Source organism: Acipenser ruthenus, chromosome 11 (assembly GCF_902713425.1).
Source record: "Acipenser ruthenus chromosome 11, fAciRut3.2 maternal haplotype, whole genome shotgun sequence".
Taxonomy (NCBI): Eukaryota; Metazoa; Chordata; class Actinopteri; order Acipenseriformes; family Acipenseridae; genus Acipenser; species Acipenser ruthenus.
The window spans coordinates 40,072,806-40,095,930 of record NC_081199.1 but is presented as its reverse complement, the minus strand read 5'-3'; the positions used below and the strand labels follow the sequence as shown (position 1 = coordinate 40,095,930).

The 23,125-nt window shown below is 47.6% G+C and overlaps 2 protein-coding genes across 4 annotated transcripts in view; one reads left to right on the top strand and one right to left on the bottom strand.

The window, feature by feature from the left end:
- Positions 1 to 17,037, top strand: part of LOC117426223 (potassium voltage-gated channel subfamily H member 8-like) — a 56,949-nt gene extending 39,912 nt beyond the window's left edge. The window contains exons 7-16 of the mRNA XM_059033913.1: positions 1,881 to 2,038; positions 2,226 to 2,433; positions 3,606 to 3,944; positions 4,411 to 4,610; positions 5,521 to 5,770; positions 8,767 to 8,981; positions 11,591 to 11,835; positions 12,424 to 12,533; positions 12,814 to 12,860; positions 13,005 to 17,037. Coding sequence (XP_058889896.1) covers positions 1,881 to 2,038; positions 2,226 to 2,433; positions 3,606 to 3,944; positions 4,411 to 4,610; positions 5,521 to 5,770; positions 8,767 to 8,981; positions 11,591 to 11,835; positions 12,424 to 12,533; positions 12,814 to 12,860; positions 13,005 to 13,457 — 2,225 coding nt within the window. The 3' untranslated portion in view covers positions 13,458 to 17,037. The remainder of the gene's footprint in view (positions 1 to 1,880; positions 2,039 to 2,225; positions 2,434 to 3,605; positions 3,945 to 4,410; positions 4,611 to 5,520; positions 5,771 to 8,766; positions 8,982 to 11,590; positions 11,836 to 12,423; positions 12,534 to 12,813; positions 12,861 to 13,004) is intronic.
- A 919-nt stretch (positions 17,038 to 17,956) lies between these two features.
- LOC117426806 (armadillo repeat-containing protein 8) overlaps positions 17,957 to 23,125 on the bottom strand; it is a 23,158-nt gene continuing 17,989 nt past the window's right edge. For all 3 annotated transcript variants that reach the window (XM_034044843.3, XM_034044844.3, XM_034044845.3), the window contains 5 exons: positions 21,992 to 22,087; positions 20,226 to 20,321; positions 19,826 to 19,898; positions 19,214 to 19,307; positions 17,957 to 18,945 (listed from right to left, as the gene is read on the bottom strand). In XM_034044843.3, the coding sequence (XP_033900734.1) occupies positions 18,912 to 18,945; positions 19,214 to 19,307; positions 19,826 to 19,898; positions 20,226 to 20,321; positions 21,992 to 22,087 (393 nt within the window). In that variant the 3' untranslated portion in view covers positions 17,957 to 18,911. The remainder of the gene's footprint in view (positions 18,946 to 19,213; positions 19,308 to 19,825; positions 19,899 to 20,225; positions 20,322 to 21,991; positions 22,088 to 23,125) is intronic.

Sequence of the window (23,125 nt, the reverse complement as noted above, 5' to 3'; positions counted from 1 at the left end):
TGGGGATCACTAATGTGAAGTGACTATCCGGAAATAAGCTCCCCCATCTCAGAAGAGCCTGTCACTTCAATAACCACTCCCAATTCACAGCTATGCACACACTCTCACACTCCACTCCACTTCCAAAGGTTTTTTTGAAGATCAAGCCTGTTCTGTATCAGTGCGATGAAGCCCTTGGGAGGGGATGGAAGCCTTGAAGTGTAATAAATATATTCAGGAGGCAGCCGCTAGCTCCGATTGTTGGACGTTGCTTGAATTTTATAAGCACCTTGCTTGAGTCTGAACGGCTGGAAAGCAAGACAGAAGCTGACTTGCAAACCGGGAGAGGCAGCTTGTGTAAATTTGAATTGTGACAGCCCGTTTGCACAAAGCAGGTGCCCTGTCCGTCCATCTGTCTGTCTGTCACACTATACACATACAATACATATGCCTGTCTGTCTGTCTGTCTGTCACACTATACATATACAATACACATGCCTGTCCGTCCATCTGTCTGTCTGTCACACTATACATATACAATACACGTGTTACTGCTGTTGGGGCCCCCAGGTCCAGACCCCATTGGAAGCAGTGTGGCGGCGGCTCCCCTCGCTGCCCTGCTTTCTGCTCCTCTTCTCATTGACGTTGTTAATGAAGTCAGATCGCCCCTCTTCTCATTGTCTTTGTTAATAAAGTCAGATCGCCCCTCTTCTCATTGTCTTTGTTAATGAAGTCAGATCGCTCCTCTTCTCATTGTCTTTGTTAATAAAGTCAGATCGCTCCTCTTCTCATTGACGTTGTTAATGAAGTCAGATCGCCCCTCTTCTCATTGTCTTTGTTAATAAAGTCAGATCGCTCCTCGGCTTGTTGCTGTCCAGCTATGCCATTCATCACAATCAGGAGCACAGTGTCAGCGCCGGAGGAGATCCTGTTCCTGCTGGGTGAAGGACTGAGGGGCGAGCTCAGGGCATCGTTATAGTTTCTGTCACCCTGTCATTATACTCTCTTATTACTTTCTTTGCACAGCGCTCCCTCGGGTATTTCATGATCTGATGATTCGCTAATGTGGTTAATTCCCGGTTAGTCCGCTCTGACATTAAATTGTACAAGTCCTGTATGTCAGTGTAGAAGGGCCTTACTTTCACAATCAGGAGTGGTAATGGAGTGTGCTTGACAGCTCCTGCACAGCCCCTTCACAGGGATTGTTTGTAATCGGTTAGCATGCTGTATATCTGTGGCTTGTTTGTCATGGGTTAGCATGCTGTATATCTGTGGCTTGTTTGTCATGGGTTAGCATGCTGTATATCTGTGGCTTGTTTGTCATGGGTTAGCATGCTGTATATCTGTGGCTTGTTTGCCATAGGTTAGCATGCTGTATATCTGTGCACAAGGTGCAGGGCTAGCTCTCATTGCTTTAGCATGCTGCCTCCTGCATTCTCTGTGAGGCTGGCAACGTCATTGGCATTCATGTTACCAGTGAGGTAGGGATATTTTGTTTAGGATTTGATTTACATATTTGTGCACAAGACAACAATCTTAAAATAAGACTTGTAAGTGGGGACATGATTTGTTAGACAGCACTTTAACAGTAGCTGCAGGCCATCTGAATTCTCACTAGATCAAATAAAGTGCCGGTACCCAGCCATGCTGCTCATGCTGAATCATTGGAATCTAAGAGTTGACTTGACAATCAGCTACTAGGAACCAGGTGATCAGTGATGGGCCAAGTGGCCTTCGCAGGTTCAGAAATGTCTTAAGGGTTAAAAAAAAAGAAACCTTGCTGTCAACATCTCCCATAGTGCTCCAGGGTGGTGTTTGCAGCTGTGTTTTGCAGGAGGCTGCAGTTTAGTGGTTTCTGTGGGTTTCTGGGCTGCCAGCTCTGACTGCTTTCCATTCTCCAGATATCCTGCTGAACTTCCGGACAACCTACGTGAGCAAGTCAGGCCAGGTGGTGTATGACCCACGCTCCATCTGCGTTCACTATGCCACCACCTGGCTCTTCGTGGACCTGATCGCAGCGCTGCCCTTCGACCTGCTCTACGCCTTCAACGTCAGCGTGGTGAGTCAGCACGGCCACAGGGTGGTGCTGTGCACAATGCGGAATATACATCAGGGTTGTGGGGTGGGAGGAACACAATGAGGTTTAAACTGAGGGTGCTGATTGAGTCATTCCTCTCACTATCTCTCCTCTGAGTACTTAGTGGTTCTCCGCTCCCCCTCTCTCACGCCCCCCTCTGTCTCCTCAGTATTTTGGGGTTCACCTCTTGAAGACAGTGCGTTTGCTGCGTCTCCTGCGTCTCCTGCAGAAGCTGGAGCGGTACTCTCAGTACAGCTCCGTGGTGCTCACTCTGCTCATGCTCATGTTCGCGCTGCTTGCTCACTGGATGGCCTGCATCTGGTTCTTCATCGGACAGAAAGAGCTTGACCTGCACGACCCGGGCACATGGGACATCGGTGAGTCAGGGGCCGGGGGCTGGGGGGCTTGGGGCTGGGGGGTTGGGGGAGTGGGGGCGGGGGGGCGGGGGGGCTGGGGACTGGGAGGAAGCAGGTGAATACACTAAATGAATAGACCCTGGTAAAACAGAATTTCATGGATGTAGTGTTGTCAGCCAACTCTACAATGAAATGTGTAATAATGTGAACAGAGAGAGAGGTAGACCACTAGAGCAGTGTGCTCTTAAAAATAGATGAGGCTTTGTGTTTGAAATTAGACAGCCACGGTGCTCGGCTGAAGTTCTGATATCCTGGGGAACAAAGAAGGAGAGTAAAGCTGTACGTGTTTCACAGAGCCGGGGAGCACACTGAACATCGATCGAAACGGCACAAAGTAAACTCAACAAAGAGGAATGAAACAGTCAGCTCCAGTCCACAGTGCTGACTGTAAACAAACAGCATGTTCTCTTTCATTGAGCGTTCATGAACAAATACTTCAAACAACAAGACAACACAGGAGTAGACTGACAGCACGCAATGTTCCCTTCATGCTCCTGCATGCACTCTCCATTCTGCTAACCAGAACATCCACAATCACTTCAGCAGCTAATCAACTCAGACTGGGGTTCATCTAACCCTTTTTAGTTTGCTTCCACAAATGCTTCAGAGAGAAAGCAATGTTTACACCTCTCATCCCAGCTAATGAGTTCCTGCTCTGAGCTTGTCTGTGCAGTAATGCCACTCTCCCCTGGGCTGCATCTTAGACCCTGCTTTGTATCTTGACGTGAGTGCTGGATACACTGCAGTGCTATATAACCACTAGACCACACTTTCTCCCAGTCTAATGCAGTCAGTCTCATTCAGTGTTGAACCCACTCCAGTCTCAAATGGGATTAAAGAGAGCTCATTGACACCTGTCAATTATTCACAGAGTCCCTTTCCCAGCAGAGTAATGCATCTCCACACGGCAGTTTGAAAGCGTTTGCAGCCCACACACCATTTGACCCTGGAACTGTGACTGCTGCAGGTTAAAAAGAACGAGGACCGCTAAAACCCATGCTGAGTCTTCATAGAAAGATCTTTAATACACTGAAGATATTGGATTTAAACATGACAGATCCAGTGAGATCCAGTCTCTCTTTAAGGGGTCACACACTTGTTTCATGTTCTCTCTCTCTCTCTGTCCCTCCCAGGCTGGCTCCACGAGCTGGGAAAGCGCTTGGGTTCCCCTTACGTCCTGGCCCCGCTTCTCAGAGCTCCTGATTCAGGGAATGTGACGGTGCTGGGAGGAGCCCCGCAAAACTCCAGCCAATGGAACGTGTCGGGGGCGGAGCTGCTGGGTGGGGCCTCCCTGAACTCCAGCCAAGGGAGTGAGTCTGCTGCAGAGCTGACAGGAGGGCCCTCTGTTCGCAGCTCCTACGTGACATCACTGTACTTCGCTCTGAGCAGCCTGACCAGCGTGGGCTTCGGGAACGTGTCTGCAAACACAGACGCAGAGAAGATCTTCTCAATCTGCACCATGCTCATCGGAGGTGAGAGCAGCACAGCCTCCAAATGCTGAACACACTGACTCCTGTGCCCAGCAGGTTTTCCACTTCAGGAAACAAGGTGCATCCTTAAGCCTGTGAAAAACAAAGCAACTTTCAGGCAATGTTTGCTGGTAGCTTATGAAGCAACTTGCTGTAGGTGACATTTTAAAGCAAAATAATGTAACATTGTCCACTATGAAAGTTGTCTGCTGTTACATGGGCTTGAGAAAGTTTTTTGTTGTGTGGAGCACAGCCCCTATTGGCCAGTTTTTTGAATAACTTGGTTCCCCTCTCTCCTCCGCTCCCTCCACTCCACTCCCCTCCTTCCCTCTCCTCTCTTCTCATTTCCTCCTTCCCCTCTCCTCTCTTCCCTTCTCTCCCCTCTCCTCTCCTCTCCTCCCTTCCCCTCCCTCTCCTCTCCACTCCTCTCCTCTCCTCCCCTCCTCTCCTCTCTCCTCTCTCCTCTCAGCTCTGATGCACGCGGTGGTGTTTGGTAATGTGACGGCGATTATCCAGCGCATGTACTCGCGCCGCTCACTCTACCACACGCGCACCAAGGACCTGAAGGACTTCATCCGCGTGCACCGCATCCCCAAGCAGCTGAAGCAGCGCATGCTGGAGTGCTTCCAGACCACCTGGTCCGTCAACAACGGCATCGACGTCAACGAGGTACAGGGGGAGGGGGGACAGAACCACAAAGCCTTCAAGGTGCTGGCTCTATTTTTTATTTTTTTTTAATTTAGTAATCGCCAATTTGGCATATCCAATTATTTTTAGGCTCAGCTCACCGCTACCACCCCCGGGCTGACTCGGGAGCAGCAAAGAACACACGCTGTCCTCCAAAGTGTTTTTTCACACTGCAGACTCACTGTGCAGCCACCTCAGAGCTACAGCGTCGGAGGACAACGCAGCTCTGGGCAGCTTACAGGCAAGCCTGCCGGTGCCCAGCCAGACTACAGGGGTCGCTGGTGCATGGTGAGCCGAGGTCACCCTGGCCGACCTAAGCCCTCTACCCCCCGGGCGGCCCTCGACCAATTATGCGCCACCCCCCCGGAGCTCCCGTCTACGGTCGGTAATAGAATAGCCTGAACCGGCGACCTCCAGGCTATAGGGCACATCCTGCACTCCACGCAGAGTGGCTTTACCAGATGCGCCATTCGGGAGCCCCTTTGGCTCTATTTTTCACAGTGTCTCTTAGTATTCAAATGTCTGGTCTGGCTTTCCTGTCTGCTCTCTTGCTCTTCAGTGTGCAAGCTGAGAAAGAAAATCGACTTCCCATTGACCAGCTCATTCGTCTCGCTCACTGGAGATGTGTTGCTCTCTTTAGAGCCAGAGAGGATTTGAAGGGAGAAATTGTGTGATTATGTTTATTAATGCCATAAGCTGACATTGACAGAATAGCTCATTCGAGAGATAACACCCCTACAGAAAGTGGAGTAGTCCACCTTATGTGGAACGTGACTAAAGTTCCACGCAGGTCGCAGACAATTCAAGTTGTGCCAGGTATACTGCGTCACCTCTCTCTCCCTCTCCCTCTCTCTCCCCCCCTCTCTCTCTCTCTCTCTCCCCCTTCCCCCAGCTGCTGAAGGATTTCCCGGACGAGCTCCGCGCTGACATCGCCATGCACCTGAACAAGGAGGTCCTGCAGCTGCCCCTGTTCGAGTCTGCGAGCCACGGCTGCCTGCGCTCCCTGTCTCTCATCATCAAGACCTCGTTCTGCGCGCCGGGGGAGTTCCTGATCCGCCAGGGCGACGCGCTGCAGGCCATCTACTTCGTGTGCTCGGGGTCCATGGAGGTGCTCAAGGACAACACTGTGCTCGCCATCCTGGGTAAGGCAGGAAGAGAGAGAAGCACAGGGGCTCACAGCTCATACCTCCTATTAGAAGAGAGAGAAGCACAGGGGCTTACAGCTCATACCTCCTATTAGAAGAGAGAGAAGCACAGGGGCTCACAGCTCATACATCCTATTAGAAGAGAGAGAAGCACAGGGGCTCACAGCTCATACATCCTATTAGAAGAGAGAGAAGCACAGAGGCTCACAGCTCATACTCCTGTTAGTCCTGATTAAGAACATATTGGTACCCATTACACTTAAAGCTATGCAGAGAGGGTTTTAAACCAAACTTTTAAATGGCAACACCTTTTATAGCAGCTTTTATCTGGATTCAGACACCTGTTTGGCGTGTTTCATTCTCTGTGCGTGCGTGCATGTGTGCGAGTGTGTGTGTATTTGTGTGTGCGTACGTGAGTGTGTGTGTGTGTGAGGGTGTTTAATGTATGTAAGGATGGGTGTGTTTCTGTATATTTTTCATGAATGAGTGTGAAGTCTTGTTGGAAGGGGTTGTGCTTCTGCTGTTGTTAAGGGATATAGCGGAGGCGGCCGTCACTTTCCAGTGTGAAAACATATCAAGAGGAACACTCGTCCAGTTTTTCCTGGCTTCAGCACGCATCACTGAGAGTATCACAATCGGGGCTTATACGGAGGCGTCAATCTGTCTGTATCTCACACTTTTTACATGTGCATAAATTTTGGCTGTGCGATTTCATTTTTTTAAATTTTTTACAAAAGCTCAAATTCCTTATATTTGCGGCCGTGGCGGGGGATGTACAGTAAGTGACTAATAATATTCTCTTCCCATGTCGCTGTGTCCCCTGGCAAGCCTCCTCCTCTTGCTGTTCACAGTCTGTGAGCAGGACCTGCATCCACCCGGCCCAGACTGCAGGCCTGTGTCACACAGAGTGCGCCTCAGGAGCAATCCCATCACCCCCTGCACCTGCTGAATCTGTACGCTCAGAAGCAGTTCATGTGTTCCTGCCTGGAGGCCGTGTTCCAGGAATACGGCAGTCTAGCAGTAGAGGGATCTAGCAGTGGGGTTTACCAGGGCAGGCATACCCAGTGAAGCAAAATAAACCTCTCGGGCCATTCAGCATGTACTCTGACAGCCTTCAAGCACACCGATTGCTTGAAAAAGGTATCTGAATTCTCTAAATAAATGTAATTATTATAATAAAAAATACTCGTAGATGAATGGGATTTCAGATTTATGTCTTTCTTCTTGCTTGAGATATAACATCTCAGTGAAGCTCATAACCACAACAGAGCATTTCCTTTCGAGAATATAAACAAACTGGACAACCAACACGTGTCTGATAACAGAAGTGCCGTAGTAAGCCTAAACTATGGAGCAATACGCAACACTTGCTTTAAAAAAATGTAAGCCAAATGTTCCATCTAGAAGGCTTAATCAATGTCTTTATAAGCGGGGTAGAATGTAGTAATCAAAAAGTCCATATTTTTTTTATCATCAACACCAACATTAAAATGCAAGCTCTTGGTTCTCAGTCTTGCTGTATAAAACAAATTGCCCCGTTTGGAAGTTCCCATGAGGAGTAAAGCAGTCGGATGTACATGAGCGTTTGCTTTTCCAAAGGCCAACTGTTTCATTTAATTGGCCCCTCATCAGCCCCCTTCCCTCCTCCTGTGAATACTTCTGCATGTCCATGCTGTCCTGCAGCCAAGGGCTGTATCACCACCCTGCCTCAGTGACTGGCTGTGCGGAGACACTGTTTCTGGGCTGTCTGTTTACTGTTTATGCTCAGACTCGCAGCCCTGTGCCCACCCACTCCAGCACATCAAACAGGCCTCTTCTGGTTCTACCGGCACCTGCCGCTCACAGCAGAGAACACTAGCAGCTTTCCCCACTGCAGACCCTCCCTGAGCAGCAGGGGTTCTACTACTTGCCTCAGGCTTCAAAGGAGAGACACCAGGCTTATTTCCTGACAGACGTCCCGAAATAGCCCAGCTCTGCTGGGGAGGCAGAGACTGACTTTGAGACTTATTGAGGAAAAGTGTTTTGAAGGATATTTTAGTTTAAAGAGGGTATATTTAGTTGTTGAGGCAGTGTGACTTAATGAGTGGAGCTGAGTGAGTGGGAAGGGGGCAGTGTGGTCTAGTGGTTAGAGCTGAGAGACTGGGAGGGAGGCAGTGTGGTCTAGTGGTTAAAGCAGAGGGACTGGGAGGAAGGCAGTGTGGTCTAGTGGTTAGAGCTGAGAGACTGGGAGGAAGGCAGTGTGGTCTAGTGGTTAAAGCAGAGGGACTGGGATGAAGGCAGTGTGGTCTAGTGGTTAGAGCTGAGGGACTGGGAGGGAGGCAGTGTGGTCTAGTGGTTAAAGCTGAGGGACTGGGAGGAAGGCAGTGTGGTCTAGTGGTTAAAGCTGAGGGACTGGGAGGAAAGCAGTGTGGTCTAGTGGTTAAAGCAGAGGGACTGGGAGGAAGGCAGTGTGGTCTAGTGGTTAAAGCTGAGGGACTGGGATGAAGGCAGTGTGGTCTAGTGGTTAAAGCAGAGGGACTGGGATGAAGGCAGTGTGGTCTAGTGGTTAAAACTGAGGGACTGGGATGAAGGCAGTGTGGTCTAGTGGTTAGAGCTGAGGGACTGGGAGGAAAGCAGTGTGGTCTAGTGGATAGAGTTGAGGGACTGGGAGGGAGGCAGTGTGGTCTAGTGGTTGGAGCTGAGAGACTGGGAGGGAAGCAGTGTGGTCTAGTGGTTACAGTTGAGGGACTGGGAGGGAGGCAGTGTGGTCTAGTGGTTAGAGCTGAGAGACTGGGAGGGAAGCAGTGTGGTCTAGTGGTTAGAACTCAGAGCTGTAAGTTACCTAATAACCTTAGCAGCACATTTCATCAAGATAGGAATACAGTGATGCAGTTATTACTGTGCAATGGTCAGTCAGTGGGAGAACATTCATCCCAACAATGAGGAGACTGGTCCAGACCCGGACTAGACTCGCTCAGGAGGTCTGTGTGAGTGACGTGTTCGTCTTGTTGCAGGGAAGGGAGATCTCATTGGCTCTGACTTCCTGACGAAGGAGCAGGTGATCAAGACGAACGCCAATGTGAAGGCGCTGACCTACTGTGACCTGCAGTACCTCAACCTGAAGGGCCTGCGTGAGGTGCTGCGGCTCTACCCAGAATACGCCCAGAAATTCATAGCAGAGATACACCACGACCTGACCTACAACCTGAGAGAGGGCAGCAACACAGACGTGAGTACACAGGCTCTGAGACACACTGAGAGACACACTGAGATACACCACGACCTGACCTACAACCTGAGAGAGGGCAGCAACACAGACGTGAGTACACAGGCTCTGAGACACACTGAGAGACACACTGAGATACACCACGACCTGACCTACAACCTGAGAGAGGGCAGCAACACAGACGTGAGTACACAGGCTCTGAGACACACTGAGAGGCACACTGAGATTCACACTGAGGCTCACTTTGACAGAGGCACACAGTGATGACACAGAAATTCATAGCAGACATTGGCAGCAATACTGACACAATTACTACAACTCACACTAATATAAAACTCTCTCTCGCACGCACGCACGCACACATGCACGCATGCACACACGTGCACACGTACGCACGCACGCACACACGCACACACTGATTTCTTGCGGCTGTGTGAAGATAAGCCCGGAGTATAGAAAGCGCACTTTGTGAAGTTCCCAAACTTCATTATAAAAATATTGTTTTTATGTTAATAAACTTCCAAAGGGACTGTTGCAAAGCACACTGTACAAATGGGCATTATTAATTAAGATATGACATAATTACAAGAAAGAATCTTACCAGGGGAAGACAGACCTGAGTTTTGTGCTGCACAGTGCTGTCTATTCACCTTGTATAATAGCTTGTCCTTGCACACTGGACTCTGTTTGGGTCACTTCTTTATGGCTTGTTCCAGGCAAATGCCTTGGCTGGTCTGCAATGACAGAGGCAATGGAGCACTTCTGTATAGGATAGTATAGTATAGTATTGCTTTGTATAATATTGTTTTGTATAGTATTGCATTGTTCTGTATTGTATTGTATTGTATTGCATTGTGCTGTATTGTATTATATAGTATTGCATTGTGCTGTATAGTATTACATTGTACTGTATTGTATTGCATGGTATTGCATTGTGCTGTATTGTATTGTATAGTATTGCATTGTGCTGTATTGTATTGTATTGTATTGCATTGTGCTGTATTGTATTGCATGGTATTGCATTGTGCTGTATTGTATTGTATTGTATAGTATTGCATTGTGCCGTATTGTATTGTATTGTATAGTATTGCATTGTGCCGTATTGTATTGTATAGTATTGCATTGTGCTGTATTGTATTGCATTGTGCTGTGCTTTGTCTCACAGCTCATTCTCATTCCCCTCATGCTCTCTCACAGTGAGGTCGTCCCCGCGGCTCTGCCTGCATGCTGTTACTAAGAATGGCTCCTGAGCGCTAAAAATAGCAACCAGCCTCCCTGCGGCACAGAGAGAGGGGAGGCGGGGAGACACAATGACACACACACACACTCACGCATGTATAATGACAACAGCAAGATATTTATACAGCACCTTTCACAATGCATGTCACAAGACGCTGTACAGCAGCTTCAAACCATATCACCCCCATAGAGAGAACCCCAGTAAGAAAGACTAGTAATAACACAAGCTAATGGGGTGCTGCATCACTCAGCCCTGTGCACACCAGCTGCCTGCCACACACTGGCACAGGCAGGTACTTAAGCTGTCAGACGTTCACTTAAACATATTCATTACCAATCTGGGACTGATTCTTTTTCTTTTTAATCACCGATAATTTGACAAAAACTGGAACCAAATCAACTCAGTCGATCAATTCATATCTGCTCTACTCCACTTGGGATTTTCATCCCTTCACAAAATTAGCAATAAATTATTTGAGAACTGGGCGCTAAAAGTCATCGGACTTGAGCAGAAACACTGACATGCAGCAGTGGAGCAGACCTGGATTGCATTGCTTGCTATTGCTTTGCATTGTGCTGTAATGTATTGTATAGTATTACATTGTGCTGTATTGTATTGTATAGTATTGCATTGTGCTGTATTGTATTGTATAGTATTACATTGTGCTGTATTGTATTGTATAGTATTACATTGTGCTATATTGTATTGTATAGTATTGCATTGTGCTGTATTGTATTGTATTGTATTGCATTGTGCTGTGCTTTGTTTCACAGCTCATTCTCATTCCCCTCATGCTCTCTCACAGTAAGGTCGTCCCCGCGGCTCTGCCTGCATGCTGTTACTAAGAATGGCTCCTGAGCGCTAAAAATAGCAACCAGCCTCCCTGCGGCACAGAGAGAGGGGAGGGAAGAGGGTGCACATGAAAGCAAAAAAAAATCATGATTTATTAAAGAATCTATACTAGCAATTGTACTTAAAATACAAATAAATACAATTGAGAGTCCAGGCATGAATGGCAGTCATTAGAAGATGTGCTGTCTGGGATCGTTGTGATTGTGTGCAGCGGCGTTGTATTGAACTGTGATACAGGGCACTGCAAGTGGAGATTGATTTAACAGGGGTCTGGTCTGTATCACGTTGCATAGTGCTGTACTGAATTATAATACATAGTAAACACTGATATGATGTGTGTCAGCCACTATAAAATGAGCTATACTGTTTAATCATTCTTATTGAAGTATATATTCGAATAGTATAGGGTGCTGTTTAAGATACAAGCTCTGACCTGTCCTTCAGGGGTATCAGCTTGTATAGCACCCTATGGGATATTTTCTATGCATTGTAATGCACTGTGCTGTACCGCCCCCTGCAGGTGGAGAGTGAGGTGAACGGGGGTCTTGTGAAGAAGCTGCCCTCTATCCTGGAGGATGAGGAGTGTGAGGATGATGAGCGCTCCCCTCTCTCCCGCCCCCCTCGCTCTCCTCTCAGACTGAGCCGGGTGCTCCACTCCCCCCTGCTGCCCCCCCGCCCCTTCCGCATGCCCCCCGAGAGCAACAAGCCCTCCAAGCTGCAGATCCCAGCCGTCAGCTTCAGCGCCCCACCAGAGCTCAGCCCCAGGTAGGGTCCCGCCCCTGCAGCGTGGCGACTCTCACTCCTATCAGTCATGAAGTCACTCCTCCAATCAGATCACCACATTTCACAACATTCTACTTCATGTTATTAAGTAGGCTTGTCATCTCATTCACAGTAGACTGACACAAATATGACATGACAAGATTTATAATAAGTTAATATTTTCTGTTGACCCTCTCTCTTACGGTATAAGAGTGTAGTCTTGCTGCGCAGTGATGGACAAAGAGCCAGAAGCTGAAGGCGCTAGTTAATCCCAGCACACCGAGCAGCGACAGGTTGCACACCGTTCTATTCCCATGGTTACCATGGAGCAGATTTATCTGGTCTCCTTGGTAACCCAGCAGTTTAGGAAGGAGATTATGTTAATTTAAGCCCCTTTCACAGTGGCACTCCTATCTGGGTCCCGACCCGGGTTCTGGCTACCTGATCACAATCCCGCGTAGTATGAAACCACGTACTGGGGTTGTACTCAGGTTGACCAGCCTCTCTCCAGTCAATGTTATTCTCAGGAGATGTACTGTTTTTCCTTCAGCTATGTACAGTAAATGCATAACCCTCCCACCCTCTCTGCAGGTTTGTCGACGGCATTGAGACTAACAGCAATGTTGCTTTTGGGCAGAAATTCGAGTTCAACTCAAACATGATGCTGGGCAGCAACTCCAGCCCCCCGACCCCTACCCCAGGTAAAATACCCAGGAGTGGCCTTGTCTTACCAGAGCGCCTCTCTCTCTCCATGCTTTAGAAGTGCTATGGCTTGTTTTACATCCATGCATCATGAGTGTTGTGACTGGATCACAAAAACACCACGGAAACTCAGTAAGGCTTCCTCATGGCATTAGAAAGACTATGTAGAAAACTTTGAGGTGTGTTTCTATTGTTACTGTGTGTTTATTTCCTAACGGGTGAGAAATGTGCATGTTTCTATGCATGTGTGTGAGACCCTCTCTTGTCTATTTGCCCCAGGAAACAGTGACGAGAGCAGACAGAGCATCAACAAGCTGAACCAGGAGGTGAGCGTTCTCATTTGTACTTCTGTTAGCACTGGTAAATCACACGTGAAGTTCTACAGCATAAAAAACTTTCAATAGCATCTATCGAAATGCACGGTGATTAAACTATCGCTAAACATTAAACGTGTCTCTCCCTCTCTGCAGATCTGTGGTCTCTCCCAGCAGGTGACCCAGCTCAGCCGTGACCTACAGGAAATGATGCAGCTGCTGAAGCCCCACCTCCTGACCCCCAGCCCCCCCTACAGCAGCTCCCTGCCCGCTCCCTGCCTCTACCCCAACAGAGTGCAACCTGGCCCCTGGTCAACCACTGCCTCTCGCCTGGTCTCTGGAGGGGCCGAACACAGCATCCACACCTCCCTGTCTCTGGACTCTTTCCTGCCTCCTCTCGGACAGGGGCCCCCCACTCACCCCTCCACAGACTCTCTTAGGATCCAGGCAGGGGACCTCCTGGGGGGGCTGCTCCTCCCCCCGCCACCCAGAGGGGGCAGCACCGAGGAGGCCAGCCCCCTGGAACTGTTCCAGAGGGGGGCGCAGAGGCCGGGGCAAACCCAGATTGACTGCATCCAGTTCATTGATGATGAGGGGACCACTCTGTGAAGACTAGAGACAAGACTAAAGAGAGACCTCACTCCTGCAGACAGACAGATACATTGAAGGTGCTGCTGCTGTTTCTGCCAGCGCTGCCCTCCACATTCTCATCTCCAGTTCCTTCACTTTTTTTGCCTCCAATGCAGGACAGCTCACAGACAGGCTGATAGACAGGCAGTCAGTCAGACAGACAGACATGCAGCCTCACAACCAGAGGGGTTCAGGGGGTTTTGAATTAGAGCACCCCCTCCAAACCTCTCCCTTTGAACACCTCCAAATAAAAATGGATTAAAACAAAACCACGAGTGGGAGACTCCAGTGCAATGCAGTAGTGAACACGCGTCGCTGGCACTATCATCACGACTACTCTAGTGTTGCCCATCAGCTTGAAATCCAAGCCTCTTGTTCGTGAAGCTTGCCATACCAGCCCTGGTGGAAAGGTGTGACAGCTGCAGTCTCTGGGCCCTGGTTGTCAGTGCAGTGGAGTCACTCTGAAGGAAGCAGGGGGCCAGTGCCCTCCTCTCCCTTTGCTTCTGACACAAAGGGTGGGAAGCTTCTGAATTTTGCTTATTAATAGGGGAGAGGTGGTGATTGTTTTTTTTTATTATTTCTTTTTTATTCATTCACTCATCTGTATTTATCTTATTTATTTGCATGAAGTGAGATGATGAAATGGATTTGTGAAGGGGCCGTGGGAACAGTGCAGCACTAACACACTCCTACACGCACACAAACACACCATCACAGCCAGTGATCGTGCAGAATCGCTGCCAACCCTGCATTGCCGCGGCCAGTGGAACACTGGCAGGATGAGAGAGAGATTTTATTTTTCTACCTTTGTTACTTAAACAAAAAAGCTTTATTATTAATGTATGTATTTGTTCTATGTTTTGCCTCGTCGTTGTTGGAGCATGACTGGAGTCCGGATCTGTCTTTCTGTGTTTTTAATGCCTGCTGCTGAGCCCCGTGGCAGCTGTGGTGGCCCCTTCAGGAGAGCATCTGGTCAGCAGGAGCTGAGGAAGGTTTCTGTACTGAATCCCCTTGGAAGTTGGGCTCAAACTGGTTTAATAGTGATCCTCAAAGCAATCCACCCCCTGCACTTCACTGCTGGGAGTGTGTTCCGTTCCGCTTGTGCTGTAGGAAAACTGAGCAGCAGGACTCCTGTCCCTGAGGTCCTACTTTTGATCAGGCAATGAAAGTTCCTAAAAGTTTCAAACCTAGCAAAAATAAATAAATAAATAACATAAAACAGGATGCAGCCATTTCAATGGGCTGCAGTGTTACACATTGATTTAACTCTCCCCCTCCAGTTTTATACCACTTGCTTTTTTTCTCATTGCAGGAATAAAATCAGGTCAAACCAAATAAAAGTTGACCCCATCATCTTATCAGAAACATGCACTTCTTGTTCCATTTGTGTGCCAGAGATAAAGTTTCAGCTACCCAGCCGTTCGTGCCTTCACTGTGACGTATCGAAGGTGTTCAGCCCTTTTTATTGAACAACGGTTCTTTTTACTTTATGCCAAAAAATGAGTTGCAGTGCGTGTGTTTCACTGTGTTCTGGGCAATTGATTTACTTTATGCAATCATATTCACTGTCATATCGTCCCCCGCGTTTGCTTTACTGTGAAGAGCCACTCCTGAAATGTGCTTGTTTAAAAGATAACAGATCCCACTGTCCCCTCTAAATGCACCAGCAGTGGATGCAGAGGGTGCTCGCAGAGTCCTATCTTCACCAGGCTGGCGTGACTGCATGTGTTCGAACCTTCCTGAGGGTTGCAGATCAAGATGCTGGCTGCTGTGACCTTCCTTCTGATTAAAATGAAGCAGCTTACTTCAGGTGAAAAGACCAGTGTAAGTGGTCCAGTGTAAGTGGTGGCCCTTTCGATGGTGATGGTGTAAAGTTCTAATGCACAATTTGTCTTTGTCTCAAATGGCTGGTTTCACAGACTATAAATAGCACTAATCTTGGACTACCTCACTAAGTAACTGGGTATTCCTGGATTTGCGCTAATCGAGATCTGTGAAACCATACAAGACTGATTACCTGATCAAACAGTAATTAGCAAATTGAAGCACCACCCACCGTTGAAAATCAGGTGCTTCACAAGAAAGCTCGTAACAAATTCAGATTCGGGCACAGCCTTAGTCTGCTATTGTAACTGTTCCAGCTGTCCACTCATATACTCATTAGGGCTGCTACGATTAAATCGAAAATTGATTTTTCAACCGATTCCATTCCTCATTATATACAGACATAAATACTGGACAATCGATTCAATAATTACATTTCTGTAATGCGCATAGTTAATAACATTATCTAAGTTGATCAATGAAACTGCACTGAACGCCCTACCTTGCTATACAGTATTTCTGCCAAAGACAAGCAGCGGGCGTCTTTTCCTGCTTAGGTGTTAACTAGCATCTGATTTGCTGCTCTCTGTCTCCTGATTGATGACCACATCTAGTCGATGTGAGTACAGCTAGTAACACATGTTCATGCCGGTACTCATCCAGTACCACGCGCAAAGCTATATTACAGTTAACTACCCCTCGCATTCCACTGTAGTGCACAAGCTTTTACTGAACAGCAATATTAAAATAATCACGTCTGTGGGCGGTACAGTCATCGATATTTTTTCAAACTATATTTTCTGTGCCCAGTTAATCAATTGCTATCTGGAATACTGTTTCAAAAAGGAAGAATGTAATCTGGAATAGGAAGACAATACAATTTCTACAAAAAAGTAACTGCCCAATCAATGAATAACACTGCAACTCTGCACAAACCATCTAGTGTCTGGTTAACAGCCCCTGAAGAGTACTTCTCTTGGACTTCCTACTTTTGCCTTAGGTAAGGTAGTCCAAGCTTAGCTCTTAATCAGGGTCGAGCATCTGAATACCCTTATGAACATGGGAGGCAGGAGAATATATGTGAACCCTAACCCATGGGGATTGTCACAGGGCATGAGCTGGGTGCACAGTGCTGCTGGAGTGAACCAGCGTGGGACTTCAAACCTCAACACAAATCCCAATCAGAGATGACACATATCCCCACACACCTGTCCCAATCCCATAGGGATCCTGACACCCATACATTTCATGACACCCAGGTCACCCTAGAATCACAGGACACAGATCACGTTATGACTTGTCACGGTCCGAGTCCCATTACCAGGCCCAGATCAGCGTATCGTACCGATCTCCATGTGTGTGATCCACATTGACTGCACTGCACAATGTGAGCTCCAATGTGGGCTCTTCCGAGAACCCTCTGGTGAGCCATGGTAATGGAACTTGTGTTCATACCGACAGCAGAGAAATCAGGTCCGCATCGTGGTAGAATCGCTGGTGCTGCACCGTGACGTCTAACCCTCGTGTGATTCACAACGAGCAGCTGCACTGGCCTCCTGACCGGACTGCTGGAGCTGCATGAGGCATGTGCCTGCTTTTCTGTAAGGGGGGGGGGGGGGGGGAGATGTATTTTATTAAAAAGCATGTGCCTGCTTTTCTGTGGGGGGGGGGGGTAAAGACATATTTTATTGAAGGGCATGTGCCTTCTTTTCTGTGGGGAGGGGGGGAGGTAAAGATGTATTTTATTAAAGGTTATGCAGTTTAAAAACTAAAAATGTGGCCCTTCCTTTATTTATTGTACACTTTTTAATAGTAACTCCAGTGAAGGAGTTACTGTATCCCAGGTATCTAGAGAACAGACACTTTGAAACACACAAGTAGCTCCGCCTGTCACCCTCTCCAAGCATAACCTCCCCGGTTCAGAGCTGCCTGTGACCCTCTCCAAGCATTACCTCCCCGGTTCAGAGCCACCTGCGACCCTCTCCAAGCATAACCTCCCCGGTTCAGAGCCGCCTGTGACCCTCTCCAAGCATTACCTCCCCGGTTCAGAGCCGCCTGCGACCCTCTCCAAGCATAACCTCCCCGGTTCAGAGCTGCCTGTGACCCTCTCCAAGCATAACCTCCCCGGTTCAGAGCCGCCTGTGGCCCTCTCCAAGCATTACCTCCCCGGTTCAGAGCCGCCTGTGGCCCTCTCCAAGCATTACCTCCCCGGTTCAGAGCTGCCTGTGACCCTCTCCAAGCATAACCTCCCCGGTTCAGAGCCGCCTGCGACCCTCTCCAAGCATAACCTCCCCGGTTCAGAGCCGCCTGTGACCCTCTCCAAGCATTACCTCCCCGGTTCAGAGCTGCCTGTGACCCTCTCCAAGCATAACCTCCCCGGTTCAGAGCCGCCTGTGGCCCTCTCCAAGCATTACCTCCCCGGTTCAGAGCTGCCTGTGACCCTCTCCAAGCATTACCTCCCCGGTTCAGAGCCGCCTGCGACCCTCTCCAAGCATAACCTCCCCGGTTCAGAGCCGCCTGTGACCCTCTCCAAGCATTACCTCCCCGGTTCAGAGCTGCCTGTGACCCTCTCCAAGCATAACCTCCCCGGTTCAGAGTCGAATGGACAGTCATTTGTAGAGTTTTCGATTCCTATCACCGACTGAGCTCTCAGATCACAGACATTGTAGTATATTTCAAAGAAGATTCAATAGATCTTTAAGTGTCCTATGAAAGCATAAAGAAACCCAGAAACACCTGCCTAAAAAACAAACTACACCCTGCTCTCTCCTCGTGCTTGTACCAGCAAACACACTCCCAACCACTACTCCAAGAAATCACTCTGCGTTGCCTCAGTACAGTAATTCATCATGTCTGCATATATTTCATTGAAAACAGTCATTCCAGGAGCTCCAAAAAGTTTAAAAAGCCAGAAAGGGGGCCACCCCAGTTTATCAGTCAGTCCATAAATATCTCTGACACTCCGGTTCAACAGATTTGTTTAGAGACGTCAGAGTGTGAGTGCGGGCAGGGCTCGTCCTACCTCTCTCGCTCTCGCACTGGAAACACCGGCATCGAAGGACAGAAGATCTTCACACAACAAAATCAAATTAAACCTGAGGTAACTGTCCACAAAATAAAAAAACATAAAACAAACAAAACAAACAAAAGCAGAATTTAGGTGGTTTTTTTTTTTTTTGTTTTACCTCGCCCTTAAAAAAAGAAAAGCATACTAAAACTGGGAGAGACCCCCCTCTCCTCAGATTGTTCCTCCTCAGTCTCATTCTCTCTCTCTCAGTCTGTACATAGAAAAGAAGGAAGAGAGGACACCCCATTAACATTAACAAAACAAGATTCTTCTGTAGAGTCTGTGTGCGAATGAGTGTTCCTCTCTTGTTTTCTTCTTCTTTTAAATTAATTTAATCTTTAATAAATCCTGAAAGATTTCTCTTCGAAAAACGAAACAAAAACAAAAAACCCCAAACTCAAATGAACGTGTTTCCGATGAGCTGCTTGCGCTGGCAGAGGAGCAGGAGCTGCTGCTGCTGCTCTAGGTGACCTCCTAGCGACCTCCGAGCGGCGGATCAGTGACCTCGCCCCCGACTGGGGGGGGTGGAGGGGGGGCTGCCATCACGCCAGGTACTGCTGCATCGCGGTCTTCGCTCTGAGACAGAGAGAGAGAGAGAGAGAGAGAGAGAAAGAAAGAAAGAAAATCAACAGGTCAATTCACAACGGCTGAGGTTAGACATGTTTTTAAGATGAACAGTAATTATAGAAAAATAATATTCCTTTTAAAAAAAGTGTAAAAGTACAGTAAATTGCCGGGATACTTCTCAGTACACAAAGAACACCTCCTGGCAATTGTATAGTCAGAATTGGCTCTGTAACCCCCAGCCTCTCTAACCAGGCTGTAGTCCCTTCCTCAGACTCACCGATCACAGAGGCTGGGGTCAGCAGACTGTGTCAGTTTGTGTAGAATATCTACAAAACCCATCTCTCTGAGCCTGTCCTGCCGCTCCTGAGAGCCTGTAAAATAAAGGGTTTTAGAAACATCTAAACATCCAGCTATAGCAGACACCACCTCACAGCTGCAATAGCAGACACCACCTCACAGCTGCAATAGCAGACACCGCCTCACAGCTGCAATAGCAATGGCACATGGCCAAGAGACTATTCCCTTACCTCTTAATAGCTTTATTAACATTATTATTAAGGCATGACTAGTAAGGTCAATAGTGTTGCTATAGCCACACTTCTTAAATAAGTGACTCACATTTCACATATAAAAGTGAAGGGAAGGAAAGGGTGCCAGTGATAAGAGGAAAGAAACCGGTTTTAAAGCCCTGGGCTTGCGCTCCTATAACAGGACCCTGGTTGGTAGCTGACTGTTCAGTATGAACCTGATGATCATGCAAACCAGACTCGACTGTTTAGATGAAGGCGCACAGTTTTCAACACTGATGGGTTTGTAAAGGAGAGGAGAGGGCTGCCTCCTCTCTCTCTCTCTCTCTCTCTCTCTATCTCTATCTCTCTCTCTCTCTCACCCTCCTCCTCGTTCCAGATCAGGTTGGAGATGCAGAAGGTGGCGGCGAGCTGCAGCTTCACATTGGAGTGCCCCTGAAACACAGAGAGGGACAGAGGTCTGGGACAACAGATTTCACTAATCGATAGTGTGTGAAAATTATTAACATCACCATCTCTTCTCCATTTAGGAGGGCTCCCTCTTTCTTCGCTATCTGACTTACCGCAACATTCAGGACTTTTACAATATACTGTCAACAAGTGAAGTGAAGTAATGAGATCAGTGAATTACTGAATGGTGAAATACAGCGGGAGCGCTGCATTTAATTTTACTAGTGGGGTCCTGAAACATGCTTTCAGTCAGCAGGCGTTTTCACTTTCCAATCAAAGACACCCACCCGATATACCTGTGCACACACTCACCATGTAATATTTAATCTTCTGTAGGATGTCATCATTGATCATAATCAGATCCTTGGCGGTTGTTCCGTCAGCAATGTTAGCCAAGATACAGAGCGTCTGAAAAACAGGACCAGAGTGAAACTGAACCCTGGAACACAGGAACCAGCGTGAAACTGGAGCCTAGAACACAGGAACCAGCGTGAAACTGAACCCTGTAACACAGGAACCAGCATGAAACCGGAGTCTATCTCGGATAAAAAAAAAAAAATGAATCTCTCTTCTTTATAACTATACTCTCAGCAACTGATTGAAAAAGAGTCACTGGTTCAAGGCTGCAGAATTTGTTTTGCACGAAGACGCTTGGCTATCACCACTGTACGATGTAATGATGGAGCACAGAGGGAAAGGTTCATATAACTCATCGCCTTCTGCGGCAGAGTGAGAAACATGAGGTCGTGGAAAGGGGCCAATGTTCCAGAGAGGAAGCCTCTTCCCGTGATCAGCCCCACAGAACCATCCATGTCACCTCACCTTTCAGACAGGGGTCCTTGTGATGACGGCACTGTCATTATGCTTCACCTCACCTTTCAGACAGGGGTCCTTGTGATGGTGGCACTGTCATTACAGCAATTTAGAACAAGTCACTACAGGAAATGCAATTCAATTCCAGGCAAATCCAATCGAGGCCTTCGCCGAAGACATCAGCATGAGCTTAGCTACCCTGCGGACATGGAATCCACGCTGGCACTACAGCAGAGAGAAGCCTGTCACAGTCACCTGGGAGGTGCACAAAGCAATGACAGTGATGTGCGTAGCCTGGCTTTATGGAGGCCTTTCACCTCACTTTGTTATTTTGAATGCGGTCACACAAACTGACACTTACTTAGAATCCAATTATCAGTGAAGATTATCCAGCGCATTGTTTGACTCAATGACAAAACGACTTAAACAGCAAGACGTGGCATGAAGCCGGGGTCATTTTTTAAAGCCATCATTAAAATGTTTAATGAACGCAAATCTTCTGCAGAAACTGACCTTTACTGCGTTATGTAAGGAGGTACGACTTTCACATGAGAGCTTCACATTGTTATCTGCATGCAAGGTTACCAGCAGGGGACCTACACCATCTAGGGTAATAGACAGAGGTCAATATTTTCCCTATGGGCAAATTACTGGCAAATTGCACCCTCCATAATAAATGCCCACAGTGGAAAATCAGGTCCATTGACTTCTTAAATCTACAGTTATGCATTGATTGGCAGCAGCAGGGAATCCATGGTGTTGTTGTGCCCCCTTGTGGTAAATTAAAACACAACCAGTCTCTACTGCAATGAGAACCTGAGTGTCTCATAGGGACCAGCTGTAGTCTGTTTTCCAGCAATATACACACAGAAACCCTCCTGGTGCAGTGCAGCTGCTATGAAGTAGGGGGAGCACCGAAAAGTCCAACAGAAAAGGGACCGCCCACCTCTGACAGTCGACCAATCCCACGCCACGTGATTGTGAAGTAATAAGGCAGTGAAAGGTGCGACGGTTTCAGATAGATGGAAATGCCGCTGTGGTTACAGGCCAATGACATGACGCTTTAGAACATGAATATAATAAATACAGTGCACAAACAGCAAAGTGTGACGAAGCAGTACGTTCTCTAATGGAGCACCACACATCAAATACAGGATTCATTTTTATTTTTTTAGTTTATCCCAACTATTCGTCTCTGTCAAAAAAGCAATGGTTCTGGCCCAGGCATGAAGTGCAGTGTAATGAAATGAGTGGACGTGACCCACCTGCTCCTTGACCTCGATGTTGTGCTCTCCCTCCAGGATCAGAGTGACCGCCTGCATGATCTGCTTCCCGTGAGAGCTCATGATCTGATCGATGTGCTGTCAACAGAACAGAGGAACACCATCACCTGTGTGTGTCAGTGTGTGTGCGACTGCGTGTATATATATATATATATATATATATATATATATATATATATATATATATATATACAGTACTGTGCAAAAGTTTTAGGCAGGTGTGAAAAAATGCTGTAAAGTAAGAATGCTTTCAAAAATAGACATGTTAATAGTTTATATTTATCAATTAACAAAATGCAAAGTGAGTGAACAGAAGAAAAATCTACATCAAATCAATATTTGGCGTGACCACCCTTTGCCTTCAAAACAGCATCAATTCTTCTAGGTACACTTGCACACAGTTTTTGAAGGAACTCGGCAGGTAGGTTGGCCCAAACATCTTGGAGAACTAACCACAGTTCTTCTGTGGATTTAGGCAGCCTCAGTTGCTTCTCTCTCTTCATGTAACCCCAGACAGACTCGATGATGTTGAGATCAGGGCTCTGTGGGGGCCATACCATCACTTCCAGGACTCCTTGTTCTTCTTTACGCTGAAGATAGTTCTTAATGACTTTCGTTGTATGTATGGGGTCGTTGTCATGCTGCAGAATAAATTTGGGGCCAATCAGATGCCTCCCTGATGGTATTGCATGATCGATAAGAATCTGCCTGTACTTCTCAGCATTGAGGAGACCATTCATTCTGACCAAATCCCCAACTCCATTTGCATAAATGCAGCCCCAAACTTGTAAGGAACCTCCACCATGCTTCACTGTTGCCTTCAGACACTCATTCGTGTACCGCTCTCCAGCCCTTCAGCGAACAAACTGCCTTCTGCTACAGCCAAATATTTCAAATTTTGACTCATCAGTCCAGAGCACCTGCTGCCATTTTTCTGCACCCCAGTTCCTGTGTTTTCGTGCATAGCTGAGTCGCTTGGCCTTGTTTCCACGTCGGAGGTATGGCTTTTTGGCCGCAAGTCTTCCATGAAGGCCACTTCTGACCAGACTTCTCCGGAAAGTAGATGGGTGTACCAGGGTCCCACTGTTTTCTGCCAATTCTGAGCTGATGGCACTG